At 53.4% G+C, this 26302-nt stretch overlaps 1 protein-coding gene across 8 annotated transcripts in view; it reads left to right on the top strand.

Annotated features, from left to right (window-relative positions):
- CACNA2D2 (calcium voltage-gated channel auxiliary subunit alpha2delta 2) overlaps positions 1-21468 on the top strand; it is a 643579-nt gene extending 622111 nt beyond the window's left edge. For all 8 annotated transcript variants that reach the window (XM_039547175.1, XM_039547174.1, XM_039547177.1 and 5 more), the window contains 15 exons: positions 500-597; positions 1716-1806; positions 2813-2875; positions 3016-3119; positions 4585-4683; positions 6749-6843; positions 7336-7383; positions 9095-9166; positions 9837-9989; positions 11158-11210; positions 14136-14191; positions 14583-14706; positions 16591-16700; positions 17453-17541; positions 17871-21468. In XM_039547175.1, the coding sequence (XP_039403109.1) occupies positions 500-597; positions 1716-1806; positions 2813-2875; positions 3016-3119; positions 4585-4683; positions 6749-6843; positions 7336-7383; positions 9095-9166; positions 9837-9989; positions 11158-11210; positions 14136-14191; positions 14583-14706; positions 16591-16700; positions 17453-17541; positions 17871-17999 (1384 nt within the window). In that variant the 3' untranslated portion in view covers positions 18000-21468. The remainder of the gene's footprint in view (positions 1-499; positions 598-1715; positions 1807-2812; positions 2876-3015; positions 3120-4584; positions 4684-6748; positions 6844-7335; positions 7384-9094; positions 9167-9836; positions 9990-11157; positions 11211-14135; positions 14192-14582; positions 14707-16590; positions 16701-17452; positions 17542-17870) is intronic.
- The last annotated feature ends 4834 nt before the right edge of the window (positions 21469-26302 follow it).

Genomic DNA, 26302 nt, shown 5'->3' with positions numbered 1-26302 from the left:
TGCAGTGCCACTGTGGGAAGCCTGAATGTGCAGTTTTCTGGTGAATGTACATGCTTCCACGCAGCCCTTGCAAATAGTGCAGGCCCACTTGGAGGGACGCTCACACACCCAAATGTCACCCAGCATCTGCCCCTTGCACATATTCACCAGCACCTCCTCACACGCTTGTGTAGGTTCTTCCTCATAGACACGTCCGAGCACAGAGGCCTACACACACACACACACCCATGTGTGCACACATATAGGGTGCTGCATGCATATACCCCTCCCAGACACCTCCTCAAATACACGCACACTCACTCTGCACCTGCAGCCCCATGAACATAGAAGCTCAAAGGCATCAGCGCACATGTAGCCCATGCACGCTCACCCGTATACAGGCAGCCCTGTGCGCCCGCACACGTGCACACAGACAGGATTGAACCAGTCCTGAGCGGGAGAAAAGTGACAGTAACTTTTTCCTCCTTCCAAACGCCAAATCTTTTCACCCTAATCCCAGAGAATATTGCAAAGACCTTGACCTGTCGGATAACAACACAGAATTCCTGGAAAACTTTATCGCCCTCATGGAAAAGGTGACCCCAGACTCCAAACAGTGTAAGTACCACAGGGGCCAGCGTGGGCAGAGCGGTCCTGGGCTTCTCTCGGGGAAGAAAGGGAGGGGTTTGGGTCGGGAAGGGTCACAGCAGGCTGAGGAGATGAATAGGGGGTTAAATGGTTAATGACACCTCTCCAGATCGGCAGCTGACTCAGCAGGCTGGGGCACACACCTGGCAGGACTGAGCTCCAGGTTGGGATCGGCTCATGAGCCAAAGGAGGCGGGTGGGCTCTGATGCCAAGTGGGCGTTGGTCCTAGCCCCAAAAGCAGCACACTGTGTGATAGTCTGTTCCTAAGGGAGGGCCAGCTGGGCTGGGGCAGCAGGAAGAGGTGTGGAAGGGCAGGAATGTGAGGTGTCAGCCAAGCTAGGGTGGGGGTCCAGGGTTGAAATAGCAGAAGGGGCTGCAGGTTGGGATTGAGGGGCATCAGCAGAGCTGGGGGGATGAAGGACTGGAATAGCAGGGGGGCTTCAGGGCAGGATGGAGGGGCATTGACAGAGCAGTGCTGGGATAGCAGGGGGGTTGCAGGTTGGGAGTGAGTGGCATCAGCAGAGCTGTGTATGGAGAGCCTAGGGCTGGGCTAGCAGGGGATGGTGTAGATTAGGACTAGAGTACCTTGGCGGAGATGCCTGCCTGCAAGCCCTGTGTTCTCCCCAGTGGTTATATCTGTATTGCTTAATGGTAAGTATGTCCCAGAGAAGGTCAAAGGAGGCACTCGGCTCGGTAGCTCAGGGATCTGCACAGCTGGCTGCCATGTGGGAGCCCCGAATCCATGTCCCACCTGCCCTATCCTGGAATTGTCTCTGCAGTTCTCTAGCCCCAGCTTCCTCGTGGCTGGTGCAGAACAGCACAGTAGCCACGGAAGAGCCCACTTCCTGTGGCTAGGACTTGTGCCATGGCTCAGACAGCATGGAGAAGGGGCTCTAGTGGACAGAGAGGAAAGGCAGCCAAGGCCAAAGAGCAAGGAGAACCCACCCTCCTTCACCCATCACTCAAAGGGGCAAGAGTCCCTGGGGCAGGAATCCTGGGTGGGGGAGACTGCTGCTTGGCAGGTCGCAGGGGAGGCTCCGGGTGGGGAACAAACCTCATTGTTCTCTTCTCTCCCTCTTGCTTTCAAGGTGACAACTTCCTCCTTCACAACCTGATCCTGGACACAGGAATCACCCAGCAGCTGGTGGAGAGGGTGTGGAAGGACCAGGACCTCAATACGTAGGCACAGCCCCATTCCAGACCCAGTCCCACCAGCAGCAGCCCAGCCAGGGGCAATTCTAGCTGGGAGCAGAGAGACTGAGTCCCTTAGTCAATGACGCACCTGGAAACCCCAGCTGGAAGGCAGGGCCCTCCTGGAATGGGCTCTGGACGGGCCCGTGTAGGCTAGACAATACCAGCATTAGCAGCCGTGAAACCCCTACCTGAGGCCAGACGTTCTGCCTTGACCTTGATGTTCATTCGCTGAGCAAGGCTCATGCAGTAGCCAGCTTCTGTGCTGAGTGGAGAATACAGCCACCCCTGGCAGGCACTCTGAACCCAGATAGGTTTCAAAGTAAAAGCTGTGGTGTTAATGTGTGACTCTCCAAGTGCAGCTAGGGCACTGTGCTGGGGAAGCTCACAGCCCCGGAGACTCAGCCCTTGGAAGGAGCCCACGTTGCTGCATTGGCCGCATTGCTATACGAAAGCTTGCACTCCTAGAACAGTAGGCGGCAGGGGCAGGGCACGGCTGTGGGAAGCTCTCCCTGCTGGCATGGATGGCACTCAAGATGACAGTTCCAGTGCATGCAATAGCTGATCCAGATCAGGCAAATCCAGAGTCAGACCATCTTGAGGGACTGTTGCACAAGGCCTTCCTTTTAGGAAGAGCCTTTCCGCTGTCAATGGCACTGTTATAGGAAGCACTGAACCCCCTGGGGGCCCAGCTGCAACCGATCACAGTCATTCAAACACCCATTTAATACCCAACTCTGCCCCCAGAACATCCCCAGCCCAAGCAGGGTTCAACCCTGACAAGGAAGAAGTGCCAGGGACTCCACCAAGTCCATGGGGGATTTCACTGTTGCTATTGATTTGGCATGGAAGCAGCCCGGATCCTACGATGATGAGCAGTAGGGAAAAACCCCATAGCTAGGTGGAAGTGAGGGCAGCGCTGAGGAGGGAAAAGGAGCTGGAGCGCCCTCTGGCCAGCTGTAACGCTCTGTGCTCCTGTCCTGTCTCATTGCAGGTACAGTCTCCTGGCCGTGTTTGCGGCCACGGATGGTGGCATCACCCGAGTTTTCCCTAACAAGTAAGTGGCCTTGGTTACCCTTCACGTCTCAGCCCTGTCTGTGTGAGGGTGCAGCCTCAACAGGCGGGACAGCTGGCATACATGAGCTATCACCACTGATGGCCTCACTGATTCGGGGCCTCTTCTCCTCCCCCCTCCAGAGCTGCCGACGACTGGGAAGAGGACCCGGAACCCTTCAATGCCAGCTTCTATCGGCGCAGTCTAGACAACAGGGGGTATATCTTCAAACCGCCCTTCCGGGACCGTAAGTACCACCCTGCAGCAGCACCCCAACCAGACAGCAGTTTGGTGTGCATGGCAGGGACTAGCCCAGTGCTTCATGGCCCTCTGGAATGAGACAGGATTCCCTGGGCTCAGCCGCTTTGCAGCAGTACCGAGAGAGGAGACAGCAGTGGCTCTCGGGGCCTGGAGCTGTGTCTGGGGGCTGGAAGCATCTCTGCTACCTCTGGACATAGGTGCTGACTGCATGAGTGCTCCAGGGTTGGAGCACCGACGGGGAAAAATTAGCAGGTGCTCTGCACCCACCAGCAGCCAAGCTCCCGCCACCTCTTCTGCACCTCCTTCCTTGAGAGTGCCGCGTTCCTGCTCCTCCCCCTCCCTCTCAGCACTTCTGCCCACCACCAAACAGCTGTTTGGCGGCGCTCCCATAGGGAGCGGGAGGAGCGGGGACACAGCACACTCAAGGAGGTGGAGTGGGGGCAGGGTGGAAGCGGAGCAGGGGTGGGTAGAGGCAGGGTGGGGGTGAGGACTTTGGGGAAGGGGTGGAGTGGGGGTGGAGCAGAGGGGGGTCGAGCACCCACCGGCGGGAGCAGAAGTTGGCACCTATGCCTCTGGAGGTACAGAGCAGGCCCTGCCCAGGGCTCCTGGGGAAACACGCCTAAGATCTGGCCCTGGGCAGCTTCATCTCTTGGGCTCTGCTGGTTCAGATATCCTGGTCCATTGCCCACTGGTGGGTAGGAGAATCCTTTCCTGGAGGTGGGAATTGCGTTGTAATGGTGAGCAAGGTGGCCGGCATGAGCTGGGCCTGCAGCGTTACTCTGCCAGGCCGTATGCGCTGGTGCTGGCAAACCAGAAGGCATTCCTGCTGTCTAGGCTGCCAGGAAGATGGTAATTAAAGAACAAGGTGCACATGGTTTGTCCATGCTTCTGGAGCACCCCAGCTGATCCATGGCCTGGAGCGGTCAGAGGCTCCGTCAGAGAGTCCTGCCCCTGGGCGGGTGCATCGGTGGGCCAGCAGACACAGGTGGAATCAGGCTAGAAGGAAGAAGAAGCCTTTCCACTGAGTGGGAGCCGAAGCCCAGAGGGTTCAGCTGGAGGTGTGAACACAGTTATTGCTGTGTGGTTTGCCCAGCTCTTGACCCAGCAGATGCAATACCCCAAGCCCCGCCTGGCAGGGAGGCCCTTTGAACAAATTCAGGCTGGAAATAAGGAGTGGTGGAACCATTTACCAAGGGGCATGGTGGATTCTCCATCACTGACAACTTTTAACTCCAGATTGGAGGTTTCCCTAAAGGATCTTCTCTAGGGGCATTGTGGGGAAGGTCTCTGGCCTGTGTTATCCAAGAGGTCCCTTCTGGCCTTGGATTCTATAAATCTAAGAAAGTGCCATGGCAGCAGGGATGGACCCAGGGCCTCCCCTTCCAGAGGGACCTGCCTGGTGGACCTCCCCGCATCTCATGTGGTCTCCGGTCTCTCTCTTCTCCCCACAGCCAGCTACAGAGGGCTGGAGCTCGAAAACAACACCATTGGGATCCTGGTCAGCACAGCCGTGGAGCTCAGCATTGGCGGGAGGACCCTGAAGCCAGCAGGTCAGGGTGCCCAGGGAGATGTCTGCATGGCAGACCTAGGGGAAAGCCCCTCTATGGGTATCTCCTGGATTGTCTGGGCCCAGCCTGCAGGGTGATACGCTCTGTCCAGCTGTGGGCTCTGCCACTCAGGACGCTAACCCTGGCTTAGGGGGTCTCCGCCTTTTGTTCCACTTGGAAAAAAAATAGTGGTGCTCAGCACCCATTGGCCACAGCTGTTCCCTGCTGCAGCCAAACAGCTGATAGGGGGTGGCACTGGCAAACAGCTGTTTGGTGGCTCGGAGAGAGGTTTGGGGGAGGGCGAAGAGCAGCGGGTGGGCAGGAGCCTTGGGGAGGGGGTGGAGTGGGGGCAGGAAGAGGCGGAGCGAGGGCAGGGCCTTGGGGGAAGGGGAAGAGCAGGGGCAGGAAGAGGCGGAGCGAGGGCAGGGCCTTACTGGAAGGGGTGGAGTGAGGGCGGGGCCTTGGGGTGAAGCAGGGGTTGAGCACCTGTGGTGAAGCGGAAAAGTTGGAACCTGTGCCCCTGGCTCTAGTCTGAGCTCTCTGTGTCCAGTCAATCCTGGGCTTCCCCTGTGTGGTTCCATGGATGGGGAGCAGCCACCTCCCTCTGGCCCATGTGGGAACTAGGAGGATGATCCTGAGCCCTCGACTATACAGTAACTCCTCACTTAACATTGTCGTTATGTTCCTGAAAAGTGCTACTTTAAGTGAAACTATGTTAAGCGAATCCAATTTCCCCATAAGAATGAATGGAAATGGGGGGGGTTAGGTTTCAGGGAAAAATTTTCACCAGACAAAAGACATTATATACATATACAGTATAAGTTTTAAATAATTTTAAACAAACTATTTAATACTGCAAAAAGAACAGGAGTACTTGTGGCACCTTAGAAACTAACAAACAAAGACGTCAAGAATTATAACATTCAAAAACCAGCTGGAGAACGCTTCAGTCTCCCTGGCCACTCGGTTACAGACCTAAAAGTCGCAATATTACAACAAAAAATCTTCAAAAACAGACTTCAACGAGAGACTGCTGAATTGGAATTAATTTGCAAATTGGACACCATCAAACTAGGCTTGAATAAAGACGGGGAGTGGATGGGTCATTACACAAAGTAAAATTATTTCCCCATGCTTATCCCCCCTCCGCCCCCGTTCTTTACATCTCCTTCTCAATTGCTGGAAATGGGCCATTTTCATTACCACTACAGTCTTTTTCTCTCCTGCTGATAATAGCTCACCTTAACTGATTACTCTCCTTTCAGTGTGTATGGTAACACCTATTGTTTCATGTTCTGTGTGTATATATATCTTCCTACTGTATTTTCCGCTACATGCATCCGATGAAGTGGGGCTGTAGCCCATGAAAGCTTATGGTCAAATAAATTTGTTGGTCTCTAAGGTGCCACAAGTTCTCCTGTTCTTTTAACAAATTTAAGGTGCCACAAGTACTCGTGTTCTTTTTGCGGATACAGACTAACACGGCTGCCACTCTGAAACCTGTCATTATTTAATACTGTACTCACCAGTGATGATTGTGAAGCTTGGTTGAGGTGGGACATAGTCGGGTCAGGGCGCGGGGGCTAGACCACTCTGCCTGTCCGGTGCTCCTGCCAGGGAGCAGGGTCGGGTCTTGCCCGCTCCCCGGCTGGAATGCTGGGCAGGCGGAGTGAGATAAGCCCCCACGCCCCGACCCTGCTCCCCAACCCCACTCCCCAGCACCAAGTAGGCCGAACAGGGCAAGCTCCCGCTCCCCAACCCCACTTCCTGGCAGGAGCGCCGGGTGGGCGGGTGGAGCGAGGCAAACCAAACAACCTTATAATGGAACTTTGCACGACTTTAAACAAGCATGTTCTCTAATAGATCAGCAACCTAATAACGAAACAATGTTAACCGGGATGACTTTAAGTGAGGAGTTACTGTACTGAGTCTGGCTGCTTGTGATTTAACATATGGGGCAACATGCGCTGGCCACAGTCAACGCACCTCTCCAGGGCATGGGGCATGGCCGTGGGAATGAAGGGGAGCTGCTCTGTGACCTTCCCACACCCTCCTTTCCTCTCCCCAGTGGTTGGAGTGAAGCTTGACCTGGAGGCTTGGGCTGAAAAGTTTAAAGTCCTGGCAAGTAATCGGACAGACCGGGATCAGCTGGGAACGCGCAGGGTGAGTAGGGAGAGGGAAGAGGAAAAATCTGAGCTGTCGCCCTCCTGGGCAGGACTGCTGGGCTTTGCTTCTACGGGTGGGATCTTAGTTAGCACAGAGAGGGGCACTCCAGTGGGATTGCTCAGACCTGTCCCACTTTGCTCCAGGAGCAATCCCAGCTCAGCCCTGATCTGCACAGTCCTGCCAGTATCTCCTACCAGCCAGCCCCCTAGCTATCCCAATCTCCTCCATCCCACACAGACCTGGTTCCCCCTTTGCCCATTCCTTCCACCCATCATCCCATTACACCCCCCTGCCCTTTCCTCCCACATCCATGTTCCTTCTCTCCTGGTTGGCTTCTGATCTCCCCGGGGAAGTACAGCCAGGAGGAGCTGGGACATGGTCAGTGGAGAAATGGATGCGATTCCGAATGAAGCAGATCACTTGCAGACACCCCGCTTGCTGCCCTGCTTACAATTGTCCCCCCTTCTTTGTGTTTGCTCGAATTGACAGTGCGACCCCTCCACGAGCTGCGAGATGGACTGTGAGGCCAACAACAAGGTGAGCAGTGGGATGGGGGGCTCAGGAGGACAGCTGCCCCTTACCCATCAGCCCCTTGACTTTGCCCTGGGCCATGAGTCCAGAGCATGGCAGCCAAATTCAGTGCCTCCTCCCCGCCCCTCATGTGCACTTACAATTTTTATTAAGCCTGTGTATAGCGCCCCAGGCGTTCATGATGCTGGCGTGATCCCTGCCCCCTGACATTTACAATCTACATCAGTGGTTCTCAAACTTTTTTTTTTGCGGACGACTTGAAAATTGCTGAAGGTCTCAGTGGACCACTTAATGATCTTTCCAAATGTTGTTTGTACCATTAGCTAAGTATTGTAAAGCGCTTTGGAAAGAAGTGCTATATAAAAAAACGTAATAATAATAAACTTTCTTTTTATTCTACAAATTAAAGCACACAACTCATATTTTAATATCACTAGTCTTACCTTTCTGATATGATGGATGTGCCCTCTCTCCCCGGCAGCCACAGCCCTGGAGCTGGGGAAAGTCGCCTCTTTCTCTGGCCGCTGCAGCCCTGCACATCCCAAGTTCCCCCAACCCCCACTTCTCACACCACTGCCCCCTCCCACCTACCTTCTATTCCCCTCAAAGCCACCACCTCACCTTACATGTGCATCTTCTTCAGGGTCCAGGCAGCTAATTAGTGGAGCCACGCCTGAGCGGCTCCACTAATTAGGAGGGTGGCCCTTCATTCTCTTGTGTGTGGCTGCCCAGGCGCGCACCTTAGAGGGAACTATCCGCAGACCACCTGAATGGAGCTCACGAACCACCAGTTTGAGAACCTCTGATCTACATCATCACCTTGCATGACTCCTGCAGTCGCACAACTTGCCCCCTCTGTCTGGGACTCTCAGGGGACATGAGTTCTATTCCTGGCTCCACCTGCTGGGTGATCTGGGGAAAGTCACTTCCCCTCTTTCACCTGCAAAATGGAGATCATGATCCTTTGTAAAGCACTTTGAGCTCTACTGCTGAGAAATGCTAAGAGCTAGGCATAATTATTACACACTACAGGGATGGGAGAGCCTGCAAAGCCTCCCGACTCAGAGTACTTTGTGACAAATGTTTTCAAAACCCAAAGGAAATTCCAAGACAAAAAACTTTGGTTCAGGTTGAAAATACCCATCTGTAACTCCAGAGGAAATCGCAGTAGAAAAACCCTGATGTGATTTTAAAATCTTCAGAAAGGCAGGAAATTCTTAGTTAAGGTTGCCCCTGAACACATCAAATTGAAAAGGACAAAAACACACGTAGAGTGATGCAGACGCCTTTAACTCTGCCCCTGTCCCTTGTCATCAGACATCGCCCTGGCAAGTGGATTTTGATACAGACTCTTTACAAAGGTTTGTTCCATCCCCTGTGTAGCCCGTACCTCCTAATGTGGCAGCTGTATTTCAGTGCTGCCCTTTCACACAGTACAGCAGCCCTTTAACACATGAAGACCCATGTGCTTTCAGGACAGATCCTGAAAGAGGGCCCCAGGGAACTAGGTGCTCAGGGCAGGGCTGACTGACCTTGTCACCTGTCCAGGAATTTCATGTGCCGCTTGCATTTCTCTTGAAACTCGCTTGACTTTGGCCAATAGGCAATGCCTGGGTTCTGCCCCCATGGCACGGCTGCCTGGACACAGCTGAGCCCAGCAGGGCTGCCTGTAGCTCTGAGCTGCCTACATCAGACCAATGCTCTTCTCCTTTTGCAGGACCTCATTTGCGTTCTCATTGACGATGGAGGCTTTCTGGTGCTCTCCAACCAGGAAGATCATTGGTACCAGGTGAGCAGCAGTTCTTCTGCCAAAGGCTGGGGAGGAGGGTCTTGGCTCTGAGATGCTGGGAGCCGAAGGAAGGGAAATCCCAGTCAGAGTGCAGAGAAGTGTGGTGATTTGCCCCCTCATGGCAAATTTGGGTAAATTTCAGTTCTGTCTGAAAGTGAAGGACTGATAGCGCTGCCCCTAAGCACAGTGCATGGCTGATGGCTTGCAGCCCCCCTGCTATTCCAGCCCAAGCCTCCCCACATACACAGCTCTGCCAATGCACCTCAATCCCGACCTGCAGCCTCCTTGCTCCTCCAGGCCTGACCCCCTCTACGGATCTGCCAGTGCCCCTGCGTCCTGCCCCACAGCACCCCCTACTATTCCAGTTCTTGCCCTCCCCTCCAGCTCTGCCAGTGACCTTCAGTCCTGCGCTGTGGCTCCACCACCATTATTCCATTCCTGGGTCATTCCTGCTGGTACTGAACTGTGTATTGGGTTATGAAGCACCCACAGGGGACTCAGCAGAGACCTCCGAACTCATTTCATTTGTGACCATAAGCCTGGTTCCTGTACTGCACCCGTGAGCTCTGCCTGGATGACCCAACGCAGAGCCCTGCTGTGCAGAGAGCATGTCTCATTTCTCATGCTCAGCACAGACTCGCCCCCTCTGCTCTGGTGTCGTCTGTTCCAGGTGGGGAAGTTTTTCAGCGAAGTGGATGCTAATTTGATGTCTGCCCTCTACAACAACTCCTTCTTCGCACGGAAGGAGTCCTACAACTTCCAGTCGGTGTGCACCCCGGAAGCTCAGAGCAACACAGGAGCTGCCCCCAGAGGGGTGTTTGTGGTGAGTGCAGGACTATGGGCAGCGATCGCACAGCCCAGGCGAGGGCTAAGTTCACTTGCTGGTCCAGGGGCTGTATCCCTGACAGCCAGGCAATTAAAGAACCATTGATTGGCACAAAGAAATCAGTGGGGGGAATTCCTTTGGCTTTCCCATAGGGCGTAGCAGCTGGGTAATGCAGCCAATCAGAGCAACAAATGTCCTCCCAGAATGCAACAGGAGAAAGCTGGCCAGTCCTCTTAATCTGCCTGTTGGTACCAAGCCTTGAGTGATACTTCGACAGTTTGCTGTCACAGAGCCTCAAGTGCTGTGTCCCCAGGGGATTCAACATTGCACTGGACTAGGAGAGGGCTGCTTTATCCCTCCTCTTCCTTATGCCTTGTGGAGCGGGGGACTGTGGAGAGTAGCTCATCAAGGTTCAGCTTCCCTGTCAGATGCAGAGTCTGAAATAGCCTTTTGTCTCACACACGCTTAGGCTTTGTGGCCAGGCTGCGGTCTCCTCCAATATGGTACCCAGCAGCATTACTGAGTTGTGTCCATGCAGCAGCTTTCCTCACAGCACAGTCGCGTGCCAGCTGTGGCTGTGCATCCACCTTTACCGAGCTGCCTACTGTGTCGGTCTGAGTGCATTCTGGGAAAACACGGGCAGCTCTCCCAGAGTGCCACAGCGGGGTCTCGAGTGCCCACTGGACGCGACACAGAGCAGCCCCAGCATCACGTACTGCAATGCACTCTGGGGTGTCCTACCGCACAGAGAGTGGGGAGGAAGGGGGACCAGCCGCACCAGTTATGCAGGCCTGGTTAAGGAGTTAGCACTACTCTGCAAAAGAGCAGTGAGCCAGACAGGTTAGCCGGTAACAGCAGTGTGCCGGCACAGACCTCTGGCTGGGAGAAAGACCACTAGTGGCCACAGTCACTAACCAAGCGTTAACCCGGGGAGGTATGGACACTAGCCATATTTAGAGCCACTAATAGGTTATAAAGCAGGGGAGACAAGAGCAAATGGAGCCCTCTATCCATGTGGCTCTAGCACAGGCATCTCCGGGGAGCGCTTCACACCTGTTCTTCTGCAGCATCAATCCCTGGATGCTGCCCACTGGTTTATTATTGTAGGGTCTTTCTGTGGCCCTGCTCCGTTGACACATTGTTTCCTTCTCCTCTTTCTTTTCAGCCCACCATGGCAGATTTCCTGAACCTGGCTTGGTGGACATCAGCCGCAGCATGGTAAGTCTCCATCTCTCTCGGCACTGCTGCTGCTGAGCCCCAAGCAGCCTGGGGAGCTGAATGCGGCCCAGATTTTAGAGTGAGACTGGAGAGTAAGGATGTGCCACAGCGAGGCAGAGTGAGAGAGTGCTAGTGATAGAAGTCAGGTAGAAATGCCTTAATAGCTCGCATCTGGTCCATGCCATCCCCCGGGCCAGAGAATTCCCTACACTCCATTCTCCTGGGGCTTGCCCACGCCTCTTCTAAATCTGTGGGGCTTCCACCTCACTTCCTTAGGGAGCCTCCATTTCCGCCTAACACGTCTCAGCATCAGAAAATGTTCCCTGCAATTCAGCCTATGTCTGCACTAATCCATTTCAACCCAGATCTCCTGCTCTGCTCCCTTGGTGTTTACACCTTTCAGATACAATGTGAGATACTCCCTTTAGTCAGCATCTCTCTCTCTCTGTGTCTCACACACACAGATGCCCACACACCCCTAGGCATCAGTTAAACATTTCTCTGTACAGTTAAGCAGAAAGCTTCAAATATGGATGTCTAAAATTAGATATCTAAATAAGTGGCTTCTTCCCTGACTTTCTCAGGAGCTGCTGGTGCTCAGCAATGCATGTCTGAAAATCAGATCATTTTTATTTAAGGGTCTAAATGTGGATATAAATATCTAACTTTCGCCACTCAAATTTGAACATTTTTGGCTTTTGTGCTTTTTACGGGATCATTAGGTTGGTGCTGAGATGCAGTGGTGGTTGGCGTGCTATTAGAAGATAGATCCGTCCATCCAGATAGATCTATCTATTTGGATTGAGAGAGATGGAAGGGGATAGCCTTGGGGCCAATAGAGGAGCTCCTGAATGCTGTGTGGGTTTGGTTTGAAAATCGTACTTTATTAGCAAATAGAACGTCGTCTCTTACCCAGTTTTTGCCGCGTTTGTGTTAATTGCTCGTATCTGCATCAGTGATGTCACCTGCCAAGTGACAGAATTTGAGTTCCGCACGCAAAGGAGAACTAGCCTGAGGAAAGTGAGTGCTCTTTGATGGAATGGAAGACTTAGAGTGGCTGGGTCTCTTTGGCTTTGATCAGATTCATGGTGGAATAGGGTGGGTTCCTTTCCATGCGATGGCTGTACCTGCCTTCGTGATGTCAGAGTAGCTCAAAGCCACGCAAAGCAACCTCCTGCACAGAGAGTGAAAGGGAGAAGAAACATCTTCTTCTGGCTTCTGATCTTGCTAAGTGAAGGGGGCTTAGCTGACACAGTGTAAAACTGTCTATATTAGTGCTCCCAGGCAGGGCCGGCTTTAGGAAGTGCGGGGCCCAATTCGAACATTTTCGGCGGGGCCCCGGCAGGGATGACTAAAAAAAAAAACATGTAAAAAAAAGCCTTTCATTTCTTAGCAACCGGTTCCCTGTAAAAAGTTCTGCTTTAAGGAATGTGCCCTGCTTTAAGGAATGTGCCACAGTATGTATTTTTTGTACCAATAGGGTTACCATATGTCCGTATTTTTAAAAATTCCTCCCGGATGGCGATTTAAGAACCAAAAAGCTGGACATGTCTGGGAAAATACGGATGTACGTTAACCCTACCTAAAGTTCTTTTTTAAAAAGATGGGCCTGAACTAGAAATGAGCTCTGTTTCACATGTGTGGGTCCCCACCACTCCCTGGGGGTGTGCTAGGGTGACCAGATGTCCAATTTTATAGGGACAGGCCCGATTTGGGGTTCTTTTTCTTATGTAGGATCCTACTACCCCCCACCCCAATTCCAATTTTTCACACTTGCTGTCTGGTCACCCTAGGGTGTGCACATGTGTGGGTCCCAGCTGTTCCCTGCCCCTCTCATTGAAGCAGGTGTGCAGGGTTACTGCCCTGGGAACTGCAGGGCACCAGTGGACATGGGGCTGGCTGCAGGCAGGGCAGGGGCTGACTGGAGGTAGGGTCTGGCTGCAAGCAGGGCAAGGGGTGTGGGGCTGGCTGGAGACAGGGGGATGTGGGGTGGGCTGGCTGGTTTCAGGCAGAGCCGCAGGGGGGTGCGGCAAGGGTTGGCAGGCCTGGAGACAGAGGAGTGCGGGACTGGCTGGCTTCAGGCAGGGGCGTGCGGCAGGGGTTGTCTGGAGACAGGGCAGGGGGTGCGGGGCTGGTGCGGGCAGGGGCTGGCTGCAGGCAGGGCTGGGAGTGCGGGGCTGGCTGCAGGCAGGGGCTGGGTGCAGGCAGGGGGTGTGGGTACAGGGGGTACAGCCCACCCTGTACGGTAAGTGCCTCCTCCTCCTCCCTCCCCCACCAGGGTAGCAGCAGCAGCCCGGGGCTCGGGGGCTATTTAAAGGGCCCAGGGCTCCCCTGCTTCCACCGCCCTAGCCCTTTAAATAGCCATGGGAGCCCTGGGGAAGCGGCAGGGCTCCGGGGGCTATTTAAAGGACCGGGGCAGCAGAGGCAGCTGGAGCCCCCTGCTACCCCAGGACTCTGGGGGTTATTTAAAGGGCCTGGGGCTCCCCTGCTTCTACCACCCCGGCCCTTTAAATAGCCACGGGAGCCCTGGGGAAGCGGCGGGGTTCCGGGGGCTATTTAAAGGGCCAGGGCAGTAGAAGCAGCAGGAGCCCCAGACTTTTTAAATAGCCCCCAGGGCTCCAGCAGTGGGGCTCTGGTGGCAATTTAAAGGGCCTGAGGCTCCAGTCCCTGCTGGGAGCCCCAGGCCCTTTAAATTGCCCCCTGGGGAAGCTGGGCCACCCCGGTACAGCGCACTGGCAGGGCTTGGGTGCGGGGCCCTCTTAGGCGCGGGGCCCGATTCAGGGGAATTGGTTGAATTGGCCTAAAGCCGGCCCTGCTCCCAGGGAGCAGCCCACAGCCTTATATTCAGTGCATAGCTTGGCCCTAGGAGTGTGTTCTGATTGGCCTCTCATGTCAGCTAACAGCTCTGTGTTTTCCTTCCCAAAGGTCTTTGTTCCAGCAGCTCTTGTACAGCCTCACCTACAGCAGCTGGTTTCAAACAGGTAAGTCCTGCCCTGGTTAATGCCGTGCAGCAGCAAGAGGGATGAGTGGGAGGAGGGAGCACTGGAGAGAGGAGAAGTAAATGTCTGACTGGGGAATGGAGCGTACTAAGCGACTGAGATAGATAGATGATGTCACCAGCTGATCTTCCACTGGCCAGCACCTGGAGTCACTGCAGTAACCACCCAGCTCCAGCACGCAGATATCTGGGGTACATTGTATTGCTTTCCAAAATATCGTGGAGTGTGTTTTTGGCCAGCAAAGTCCACCTTAGTTCTGGCCGCTACTTCAGAGGGGCTTAGAGAAGCAGGGCACATTTCAGTGGGGTGGGAATGAGCAGCCTAGGGTTTTCCTTCTGCCGTGTCCCATTGTGTCTCTTGTCCCTGGTGACAGAGGATGTCACAGCAGACAGCATGGAGTCCAGAGAGACCAGCTGCATCATGAAGCAGACGCAGTACTACTTCAGCACCGTCAACGCCACCTATAATGCTATAATTGACTGTGGAAACTGCTCCAGGTCAGTGCGACGGGGTGCCCACAGCGGCGGGGTTCAGAGCAGCTGGTAACCAGAACACAGTATCCAGAGTGCATTTCACAGCTAGACAACACGCACTCTGTTGCAAGGAGGGCTGGGGGCATCAGAGGGTCTTTCTCCTGCCAAGGGGTCCTGAGGCTGAGGACGCTGGAGTGCCCTAGTGTCAGTTCTGTGCAGCAGGCTCATTAATCCGACCACGTGGAGAAAAAGAGCAGAACAATGAAGATGGCTCCTTGGGCCCCATCCAACTCCTGTTAAAATAAAAGCAAATACTTCATTCAGTGGGAGCTGAATCAGGTCCCATGCAAAGGAGGCTCCACCTCTTCTTTCCACTTTAGCTGCTTCTCCTTGAGAGTGGCACAGTTGCTTTGCAGTAGCACCAAGGACTGGAACAAACACAGCAGCGCTGGCAGTGCCATAAGCAGTAACAGCCAACAAGCATGCAGTGGTATTGCATCTCGAGTGCATTTGCAGGTTTGAAGCCAAACTCTTTGTGCCATCAGCTCCATGCAGAATCACAGGCAGCCTCTAGAACTGCTTGCGTTTGTGTGATTTGTTTTGTTGCATTTGGCTGCGGAGTCCCTGATCCGCAGGGTTGTATGAGAGATCTGCACACTCTGAGCCATTGTTAGCCTATCAGACTCCTCTGCCCAGAAAGCCTTCCTGATGACGAGCTAGAGAACACTGATGCCTGGGAGAGGAACTTTCTCTTTCCCTTTTTTTAACTCAGGAGGCCTTGGAGTTTAAAATGGTGGTGTATTTTATACTGGGCCAAATACAAATCTGTGTAAGGGACCACAGAATTTGTTACATGATCATTTTAGCCGATCCTAATTAAGCCACATTAGCCAGAGGCCCACCAGCATGCACCAAGGCCAGGCTACTCAATTCCAAGGAGTGCCTTGCATGCTGGGATCTGTAGTCTCTCAGTGGGCAGCTGCATCCTGCTCCATGTTACGCAGTTTGGATGGGGCCCTTCATCTCCTACCCAACTGATATGTCACCCTCTGCTGGGCAAAGCTTGGGCACCTTGCTGACTCAATAAGAACTGCAAGACTAAAAAAGTCTTGTGGGTGCATGAATTAATAATGACTTTAATTCAGCCGATGGTCAGTTATTGATTGCTGAGATGCCCAGGTGGCAGCAGTGATCCCCCCGACCCCAAGTCCCCGGATCGTTCCCACGCCTGCTGAGAAGGGGAAGGAGGATGCAGCGGTGCTGGGGTTGGTGGTGCCGGAGCTACTGTTCCCTCCGTGATGTGATGGCTGTTGTGGCCCTGATCTAATTTTAGATTAGGGGTGTGAATTGTGTCTCTCTCTGTTTGTAAAGCACCACTCACAGCCGTGGCCCTGTATATAAATAAACACTCTCAATAGCATTGTCCCATGACACCAGCAGTTGGTGGTACCGACAGCCCCATGGGCTGAGTGAGCTGGACTCAAGCTGAGCTCCAAATTGTGCAGACTACTGGGGTTTCATTAAGTGGAACCTTTCCCCTCTAACGTCAACACAGCAGCTCTGACACCCAAGCCCTCGCAGCCTGGGAAGGAAGGAATTTCACCTGGCTGAACAGGGCCACCAGATGGGGTGAAAGCTTTGGACGCCTCTTTGGTACCTTAATCTTCCTTCACGTCCCTCCCTGATGACGCTTGGGAGGTCACCGATGGCAGGGGATGTGGCGGCCTGTACTCAGGGTCACAGGTCAGCCACGCCAAGGAAGAACTCATGGTGCACTCATGGTGGCTAGGGTTTCCCAAGTAGCACTAGCAGGGTTTGCTCTCTGCTGCTTGGGAGCGGCACAGCAGAGGTGGAGGATGCAGCGCAGGAGATGTGGCCCTGGATAACCATATTGCTCCCCTCCCACAGACTGTTCCACGCACAGAGGCTCGCCAACACCAATCTGCTGTTCGTTGTAGCGGATAAGCCGATGTGCAGCCAGTGTGAGTCCACCAAGCTCCCTCAAGCGGAGATACGAGGTATCCTTTGATTGTTGCTGCATTGGGCTTCACAGCTCCTGCCTCAGCCCCAGGACATGGCCAACAGCTACTGGAGAGAAGAGTAGCTTTTCTCCTGGATGATCACAGAGGGTGGAATTCACCCCGCACTGAGGGCTAGTATAGTATAAGCGCCTCTTCAAGCCCATAGGTTTCAGGAGAGTCTTAAGTGCAGTCCATGCTAGTGCAGGACCCTCCCAGCAGCCCAATGCCTTAGAAATAACAAACATAATCCACAGATCAACTCCCCTTGGAGCTGGTTGTGTCTCTGCCTCATGTGAGTTCAGCTCTGGGTCCACACCCTCCAAGAGTGTTCAGCTGCCCAGGTGATCACTTAGGTTCTCCATGCCCGATGACCAATGAGGGAAGGTTAAGGGAGCTGAGATTGTTCTCAATGGGAAGAGAGGAGACCAAAACAACCTGCCAGAGGGCTTCAAAGACAGGAAGGGGATCCAGGACGATGGGTTGAGATACACAGCTCCCTGTAGAGAAGTGTTAAAAGCCAATGGGCAATGCTGTGCACTAGCCTCCAAGCGAGGAGAGAAGAGAACTGGGGAGAATATCTTGGGAGGTCTCGGTCCTTCCCTAATTGCAGACCTCATGAAGTCCCCTGTATTCGGGGGGGCCTCCTGTCCAATTGCTTAACTTCTCTAAGCCACCCCAGCCCCACTTCGTCCCTCTGCCCTCAACCCCAGAATCATCCCTTCACTGCGTTGTTTCCTTGACACGTGAAGCTCCACCGAGAGATCCAAATCAGTGTGAGCTGGTAGACAAGCCCCGGTACCGGAAAGGCCCCCACATCTGCTTTGACTATGATGCAGCGGTAAGTGGGGGAACTGGCTCAAGGGGCAGGGGAAGCTGGGGACCTGGGAGAAGGGAGGCAGGGCAAACTATGCGTGGAATCTGCTGGGGATGGAAAGCAAGGTTGCCAGCAGCTCTCACTTTTCTAAGGATGCGCCAGGTCACAGGCAATAACCTCCCTCTGGTTCCAAAGCTCTCCTAGAATGAGTGCATCTGTTCTGGGTGTCAGTCAGCAGAATCCAATCACTGCATGGGGACTGCCTTTGTCCTGGGTCCCACTGGCACATGTGTGATGATCTCGCCTGCCCACCCAATCCCTGCAGAAACCCATCTCACCTTTTGTCTCCGCAGGAAGATACCTCAGACTGCGGCAGAGGGGCCTCCTTCAAACCCTCCCTCAGCGTCTTGTTATCCCTGCAGCTGCTGCTCCTCTACTTGACTGCCAGCCGCCAGCCTCTGTCCTCAGCATCTTGCCTTTAAAACATCCATCTGGTCCAACCCATCCATTTTTCTTTTGTTTAAAACTCCATCTCCATCCTCTCCAGGCGTGTTGGAAAAGGGCAACTTCTTCTCGTCCCATCCGCTCTGGTTACACCTTGGCTGTGGCTCATGAGGACCTCCTCTCGCTCCACTGAGGAGCCTGGAATATCTTTTTCTTTTTCCTTTTGCTTTGTTTCCCATCCTCTCCAACCTGGCCTTGCCTTTCTAGCGTCTCTGTGCAGCAGGTTGGCAAGAACTGAGCTTGAGCAAGACTTGGGGAATCACAACCCATTTGAGGCTTCTGTTCTTCAGACAGCAAGCGTCCTTGTGCTCTTGACTCCTTGACCCCGTCCTCTCCCTTCCATTGAGCTGTTGGCCAAATATGAAGAACAGTGACCTGGTTTTTTGGTTCGGTTTTCTTTTTTTTTCTCTTTTCCCTCATGGAACCTGTGGAATTCTGGGAGATTTTGTAGTTTCCATTGAGAGACGTCTTACCATTTTGCTGTCTTAAAGTATTTAACCAACACCGATGCCGGATTACTCTTGTATTTGAGATAATCCGCCCTCCTGCCCTTCCCATCCAAACAAAAACACAAAACAAAATAGAAGAGAAAAAAAATGGTGTTTTCTTGCCAAATCGAGACAAGTCTTGTTAACTTCTCAACCAATCACCGTGGCTTCTTGAACTCAAAAAACAACCGATGTTATATTTTATAATGTCCTCATTTGCTTCTCCATGCCACCCAATCCCTAGGTGCTTTCCAACACCGTCCCGTCCAAGTCTCACCTTATTTACATCCATCTTATCTCAATCTTCAATTATTATTTTGTAGCCTGAGGATTTTAAACCATATCTTTCTACATCTGCTTTCCAACATTTTAGCCTGAAGAAGTACAAATATTTATTGTCAGCAACAAGGACACACACACAAAAAAAGAAACTTGAATTGAATGTCATGGTCAGTATTATTTATTTAAATTGATAACTCTGTAGTGGGGAAGTGGGAGAGGGGATCCAAGACCTTCAGCAGCCATTCATGTGCATCATTCTAGCCCTGGCATACAGTGGGTGGGACTAACCATGGCTAAGAAGAACTTTGTGGTCCATGTTGTTGCCTCATTCCCCAGAGACAGCCTCCCACTACAACCCAGGCCGGATAACAGATGCCCCTGGACAGTTAACCCAAGGGTACATTGGCAGGAAGCTTGGCTAAGGGTTCATGGGGCTCTCTCTGGACCAGACTACCACCACTGGGGCAGGCACTGCCCACTCCTTTGAGTAGCATGCCCTGATCCTGTGTGCTGATTCATTCTCCACCAGGCATGCAGAGCTGGAGAGGATCCAACAGGGCCTTTTAAAACACCCAGGGCCTGATATAAGCAGGGTACTGAGCCCCCACAGCTCCCATTGACCTCAGTGGGGTTCAACACCTCCAAAAAACCCAGCCCAAGCTCGCCCCTGAGTGTAACTGTTAAGTCAGCAGAGATACACCAGGGAGCATTTGGCCCTCACCCCCCAAATACCACCCCAGAGGGACTGGCATCCAGGGCAGCTCTACTAGAGGAGGAGGGTCCCTGAACTGAGCCCCCCAAAATGGCTAAGTGGTGCCCTCATGTCACTCCCATTGACTCTGCCTCTGAGGGGAGAGTTTAACCTGACGCACCTTTGGCCGTTGGTTGCCCCATGTAAGCCTGGTGGACGCTTGGGAAGGGACATGCGCTAGTGAGGGGTTTTGGCCACAGAGCAGGGGGTCAGGCCCCCAGAGGGGTAGGTTCAGTCTCCTGAAACAGCATGCAGGGCAAGAGAAGGAGGAAAATGCTACACAGGCACCAGTAACGTGTCAGGTGCACCACCAGCAGGGGGATGCCATGGTGCATTTGACACATTATTCCCTGGGTGCCCACGGCCCTGGTTTTCACACTCGGAATGCCTCATTGCATGATGGGAGTTACCCTGGGCCTGTGAAGCACCCAGATGTCTGGGAGAGGGCAGAGCATCTGGATCTTAGGGTCTCGCTAACTGGGAGACTTGAGACTGACCCGTCTTTCAAGCAGCAGCCAGCACTTTCTGTCCCTGATGTCACATATGTATCCAGATGGCATCAGATGCCCCCAACATGGGCCTTTCAGATTTGGTTTTAGGGGAGAGGGTTCTATGAGCACCTGCCACTCAACTCAAGCCCCTGTCCCCCACCAAGAGCCCCTCCAGTTGTCTTCATAGCGGCATGTTTTATGTTTGGGGCTGGCTTTTCAAATCAAAGTCAGAATCCCTCCCCCCATAGCGAGTGGTGGCTAGATGGGATGTCAAAGCGGCGGGGCTAGCTCTGTGCCTGTCCTCAGCCATTGGGGCTGTTCCTGGTGCACAGGCTGGGATGCCATTTTACACAGGTTCAGCTGCACTTGAGTACCCTCCCGACCCCAAAGCCCCCTTCTCTTCAGCCAAATATCTCCTCTGCCTCTTTGCATTGGGTGGCCAGGAAAGGGGAAAGGACCCTCGCTCATTGCTGCTTCATGGGTGGGCGCATAGAGCAACATCATGAGGGGCTGACCTGTGGCCCCGACCTCATCCTGTACCCTAGCTCTCGGTGTCTCCTGAGCCAAGATTGCCTAGCCGTGCCAGACGGTGCGACTGCTTTGTGACATGGGCAAACGTCTGTGAGGTACTAACTGAGATCCCGCCCTAACTCCATTTCCTTCCACTTCTCACCTAGGGTACAAACCAACCTGTTGCTACCTTGCCCCCACCTCTGTGTTTGCCTGAAGCCACGGAGCCACCCCCCACCACACACACACTCACTCCATGTGTGTACACAGCCACGTGCAGACACATCCCCTCATACCCACAAGAGAACACACACTCTTGTACGTTCACAGACGCATACACCAAACCGTGCACACACCTGGCCCACGTGGCTACCTCTCCTGTGAACACACACCCACACGTACATACACACACTCCCGCATACACCCTAACACAATCTTTGGTTCAGGGGGCCATTTTGTGCTAGGCTACTGCCATCACCCCTCATCCAGGAGCCTGGTAGTACCATTCCCCCTGTATCCTTCCTCTGATCCTGACACAAACTTCACCCAGCGGCCGCAGGGCCAGACAGGAGACCTGTCAGAACACCCAGCACTAGAGGTGGCTTTTCCCCTTGAATTCCCCTGGCACTATATTCGTTTTCCCTGGAGGAAATCTTACTAGATCCCACCATTGCCATGAGCACCCCAGCCCCTTTGCCCCCCAAGTTGTGTGCCCTGCAGGAGGCTGGCACTGCCAGCCTGAAGGAATTTCAGAGGTCTCCCAGTGAAGCGCCAGCAGTGCAGAGTGCAGGCGATGAGGTGGGGGTGGCGGAGGAGATGGCTGGGGCAGAGTGTGCTGACAAAGTCGGGGATGAGCTGGGGTATGGCAGGAGAAGAATGCAGAGGATGAAGTGGGGGTGGGGTAGGGATTGTTTGGGACAGAGTGCAGGGGATGAGGTGGGGGTGGGGGAGGAGATGGCTGGGGCAGAGTGTGCTGACAAAGTGGGGGTGAGGCAGGGAAGAGTTGGGCAGAATGCAGGGGATGAGGTGGGGATGAGGAATGGCTGGGGCAGAGTGCAGGGGATAAGGTGGGGGTGGGGTAGAGGGGATAGCTGTGACAGAATGCGGGGGATGGGGGTGAGGCAGGGTGTGGCTGGGGCAGAGTGTCGGGGATGAGCTGGGGTATGGCAGGAGAAGAATGCAGAGGATGAAGTGGGGGTGGAGTAGGGAATGTTTGGGACAGAGTGCAGGGGATGAGGTGGGGGTGAGGAATGGTCGGGGCAGACTGCAGGGGATAAGGTGGGGGTGGGGGTAGAGGGGATATCTGTGACAGAGTGCAAGGGATGAGGTGATGGTGGAGGTAGAGGGGATGGCCAGGGCAGAGCTGTGCAGAGTACGCTCAGGCTAGCGAGGGAGCCCGTGAAGGAATTTTGTGCATGTGCAGGGTGCTGGGGACTGGGTGGAGGAGAGGAGCCAGGGTTTGGGGGTGGGCGCAGGGCAGGAAATGGGGAACTGGTGACCTACCCCATCCCCATTTTGGAAGGCAACGGGGGCTGGAGAACACCTCATCTCACCCTCAGCTGCTCCGTTTCCAGTGCAGCACTGGGGGCTGCATTGGTCTATTGGCCATCATCATTTTAGCGTGTCCATGTACCCCTGTACCCCACACACAGCTGCCAGCAGGGGGCGCCCAGGGCTGGCTGGAACTGAAGTCTCCGGACCTTCAGAATGCTTTTATAAAATTAATTCAACTAAACCAACTTGGGGGATGGGATGGGAGGGGGGTGGGCAGGGGGAAGCCACGGACCTTGCTGGTTTGACCCTTGAGCCGGAGGGGGCGGGGGGGTAAGGGAAGTGATTCATTAATTAATTACTGGGTTAATTAATGGTCATTTTGCTTGTAGCTTTTTCAGTGTGTGTTTGGTTAAATGTCTCTGGGAAACGTGTTTTGAACAGATGGCTGGCTCTGTGTTACTGGGAGTCTGTGTAATTCTATAGTCTAGTTAGGTGCTCATTTGAGAATAACAAAAAAAAGCCTATACATAAATATAAATATATATATATTCTATTTTACGTTTAAAAAACTAAAAAACTAAAAGAACAAAGCGAACCACTAGATAGTTGTTCTGCTGGGATCAAATCCTGATCATTCCTCATCTGAACGCTTTCTTCTGCTCATTCGAAAGGGTTGGTTTTTTTTAATTTGATTTTATTTTGTTATCTTTTTTTGTACAGAAGAGTCAGAAAACTTAAAAAAAAAGACAAAAAACTTTGTAAAATATTGTGTGTGTGATTCCTTGTAAGATATTTTCAAATTGTTTATTACAGAGGATCAGTTATTAAATAATGTTCATATTTTCACTTCACACGTGGTGGCTTTTTTTAACTGGTTTTGAATGGGATTGGGGAGGGTGGCTGGGATGCCATATATGTGGGGAATTTGTAGCTGCTTCAATGGATTGGTTTCAGAGCGGTAGCTGTGTTAGCCTGTATCAGCAAAAACAACGAGGAATCCTTGTGGCACCTTAGAGACTAACAAATTTATTTGGGCATAAGCTTTTGTGGGCTAAAACCCACTTCATCAGATGCATGGAGTGAAAAATACAGTAAGAAGAATATATATTCTAGCAAGCAGAATATATTTTTTAATGGATTGGTTGCTCCTGCTTGACTCTGGGAGGGTGACATGTCAGTGCAGAATATTGTTACGTTCTTATAGCTATACAAGGCAGGCTGTGCTCCTGTACTCAGCTGGCAGGGGGTTGCAATGGCCAAAGCCAGCTGCCCCCTTGCTAACCACGTGGGCCCAACATGGAGAATGCAAGTGGACAAGCCCTGCATTCAGGTATGGGGGGTTTCCTACAGGAGGACGAGTCGTCCCAACATATCCTGGCCATGAGACTTGTCAGGGCAGCTGAGTTGGGCTGGTGTCATATCAGGACTCAAGACCTAGTGCCCCAAGGCTGGAGGAAGCAGCTTGCTCCCCCAGGAAGGCGCTGGTGAAGGGAGCAGAGCCGGCTCCAGACCCCAGCGCGCCAAGCGCGCGCTTGGGGCGGCGTCCCAGCGGGAGGGCGGCAAGTGGCTCCGGCGGACTTCCCGCAGGCATGCCTGCGGAATGTCCGCTGGGACCGCGGCTCCGGTAGACCTCCCGCAGATGTGCCTGCGGAGGGGCCGCTGGTCCCGCGGCTCCGGTGGAGCATCCGCAGGCACGCCTGCAGGAGCTCCACCGGAGCCGCGGGGCCAGCGGACCCTCCACAGGCACGTCTGTGGGAGGTCCACCGGAGCCACGGGACCGACGACCGCTAGAGCGCCCCCCGCGGCGTGCCGCCCTGCTTGGGGCGGCAGAAATCCTAGAGCCGCCCCTGGAAGGGAGCACCCATCAGTGTCCTCCAGCACACCTGGTTGGTTGATGCTCATTATGGCATCAGCAGGCTCCTTAGGAGAGCCAGAGGGCTGGCTGAGGGGAGACATGATAGAGGTTGCACAAATGCACCCCAAGCATCCCAGTCCCTGGATCTGTCTCTCAGCTGCTGTTTAGTCACAAACACATACACCTTCCTATGCCACAAAATGCAGCCCCACAAAGACACGACCGCCTGCTGGCTGGCCTGCTGGCAATGGTGGGAGACAGGCTGGTGGACAGCTGCACCAAGGGGTGGGGGTGGGGATGGGGGGACGGAACAGGTCAACGTCAGGCTGGTAAGGGCATGAGTTCTAATCCTGGCTGTGTTGTAAAGTTATCTCCCCTCTATGTGTGTGTCGGTTTCCCCACCTAGGCATTGGGGCCGCCCTGCATTACCCCTCAGGGGTTACAGGAAGATGAGTTCAGTAAATGTCAGCTAGATACTGACCAAATTGGGGCCCTTCCAGAACCAGGCTGGACCTCAAAGATTTACCCTGCCACCACCTGGCAGAAGCCAGAAAGGGGAGTGTGGCTGAAATCAGCCAACAACTACTGGTCGCATTACCGCGATTCATAACCCCACATGGGCAGGTTAAACGCCAACAGCACCCTTAACTCTGCCCTCCTGTGTCCTCTACCCACCTATGAGGTTAGGCCAGGGAGAAGGTGGGCAGAGGACACAGGAGGGCAGAGTTAAGGGTGCTGTTGGACCATTGACTTGCCTGAGTTGCTAGCAATTAGGGTTTGTTGACAATCATAATGTTCTCTTAATATTGTCTTTAGAGGGAACTCTGCTGCATTCTTAGCCCTCCCTCTCTTATTGTTTGTTAGGTATGTGCACTGTGATTGCGCCTAGAAGCCTGCATTGCACTAGGCGCTGTACAAACACAAACCAAAACCACGTATCCCTGCCTCAAAGAGCTGACTAGCCGAGTAACACGTCTCTGGCTGCAACTAGCAAAGAGATGGCAGTGGCAACGAAACCTCAGCCGTAGCACCACAGACGCTGAGCTACACCAGGGTAAGGTGCCAACTTAAGGCCACCAAACTCAAAGGTAGGGTCCTTTATAGCAGCAATACTCAGACTGTGGTTTGCGCGCCACAATGTGGCTTTTGCAGCACATGATGTTAAAACACTGAGTGACTTCATTGTTAACCCGTCTTAAGTTATTAACTAATCAGGATGTTTTCACTGTATTATTAACTAACTGTAGTTGATAATAATACTTGGTCAGTCAACATAAGCACAGCCATACCGGGTCAGACCAAAAGTCCATCTAGCCTAGTATCCTGTCTTCTGACAGTGGCCAGTGCCAGGTGCCACAGAGGGAATGACCGGAACAGGTAATCATCAAGTGATCCATCCCCTGTCGCTCATTCCCAGCTTCTGGCGAACAGCGGCTAGGAACACAGTCCCTGCCCATCTTGGCTAATAGCATTGATGGATCTATCATTCCCCTGTCATACTGTTTAAATAGGACTATGTAGTACTATAGTAAATGAAACAATGAAGGTTTTTTGGGTAATACTGAGTGCTAATTTGGCTCCTGAACCATGGAGGTTTGCGTATCACTGCTTTATAGCAGGAGAATCGGCCCTAAATGAGAAGTGAATCAAGCCCCTATGGTTTCTGCTGTGCCCAGTAAAAGGCTTCAGGGGAACATACAAGAATCTGTCAAAATTTGTGTAAGGCATCAGGCTCTCCCTGCCTTCCAGTGCCCAGCATATGCAACGCTCCTGAGTCACTTGGGTGCTGTCATCTTCTGCTCAGGGCCCGAAACCCCAGCAGGAAGGGAAATCCCATCAGCTCGGGGCTCTGCTAAGCCGCTTGCTTACCCCATTGCTCCAGCTGAGTAATGAGGATGCCTTTCATAGCACCTGCCCAGAATGGTACATGGGCCTGTAGGAGGGTCGGGGCTGCAGCTGAGGAGGGGATGGGTATTCCCAGTAAGGAGCAGGGCTATCATTAAGAAGGAGAAGCAGGAGCAGCAGGGAGCCCTGCGGGAGGGGAAGAAGTGAGAACCTGCTGGGGGAAAAGGAGCATCCAGCGAGAAAGCCCTGGCTGGTGGCACCCAGCCATAGAGTAGGGGAGATGCCTGCAGAGTCCAAGTGGAGAAGGTGAGAGTTTGCAGAAGGAGAGCTCAAGGGAGGGGCCAGATTTACATCTCCTTATGTTTAGTAAGGCCGTGGTGGGACCATGGTTGAAGATCAGCAGGGAAGAGGTGCCTCTGTTTATGATTGTCAATGGGGTGCTCTGGATTAGTACGATCCTCTTGGATACCCCACTCTCTGTTCCCAAAAGGTTAGCTGGGGGGGTGTTCCCCTCCAGGAGATCTGACCCCCGGCTTTTCCTTAAACCCTGATCTACAGAAGAGGG

The sequence above is a fragment of the Mauremys reevesii genome, linkage group 7, assembly GCF_016161935.1.
Source record: "Mauremys reevesii isolate NIE-2019 linkage group 7, ASM1616193v1, whole genome shotgun sequence".
In the NCBI taxonomy this organism is placed as follows: domain Eukaryota; kingdom Metazoa; phylum Chordata; order Testudines; family Geoemydidae; genus Mauremys; species Mauremys reevesii.
The sequence above is the reverse complement of the archived record's forward strand: the minus strand, read 5'-3'. Positions and strand labels throughout refer to the sequence as shown.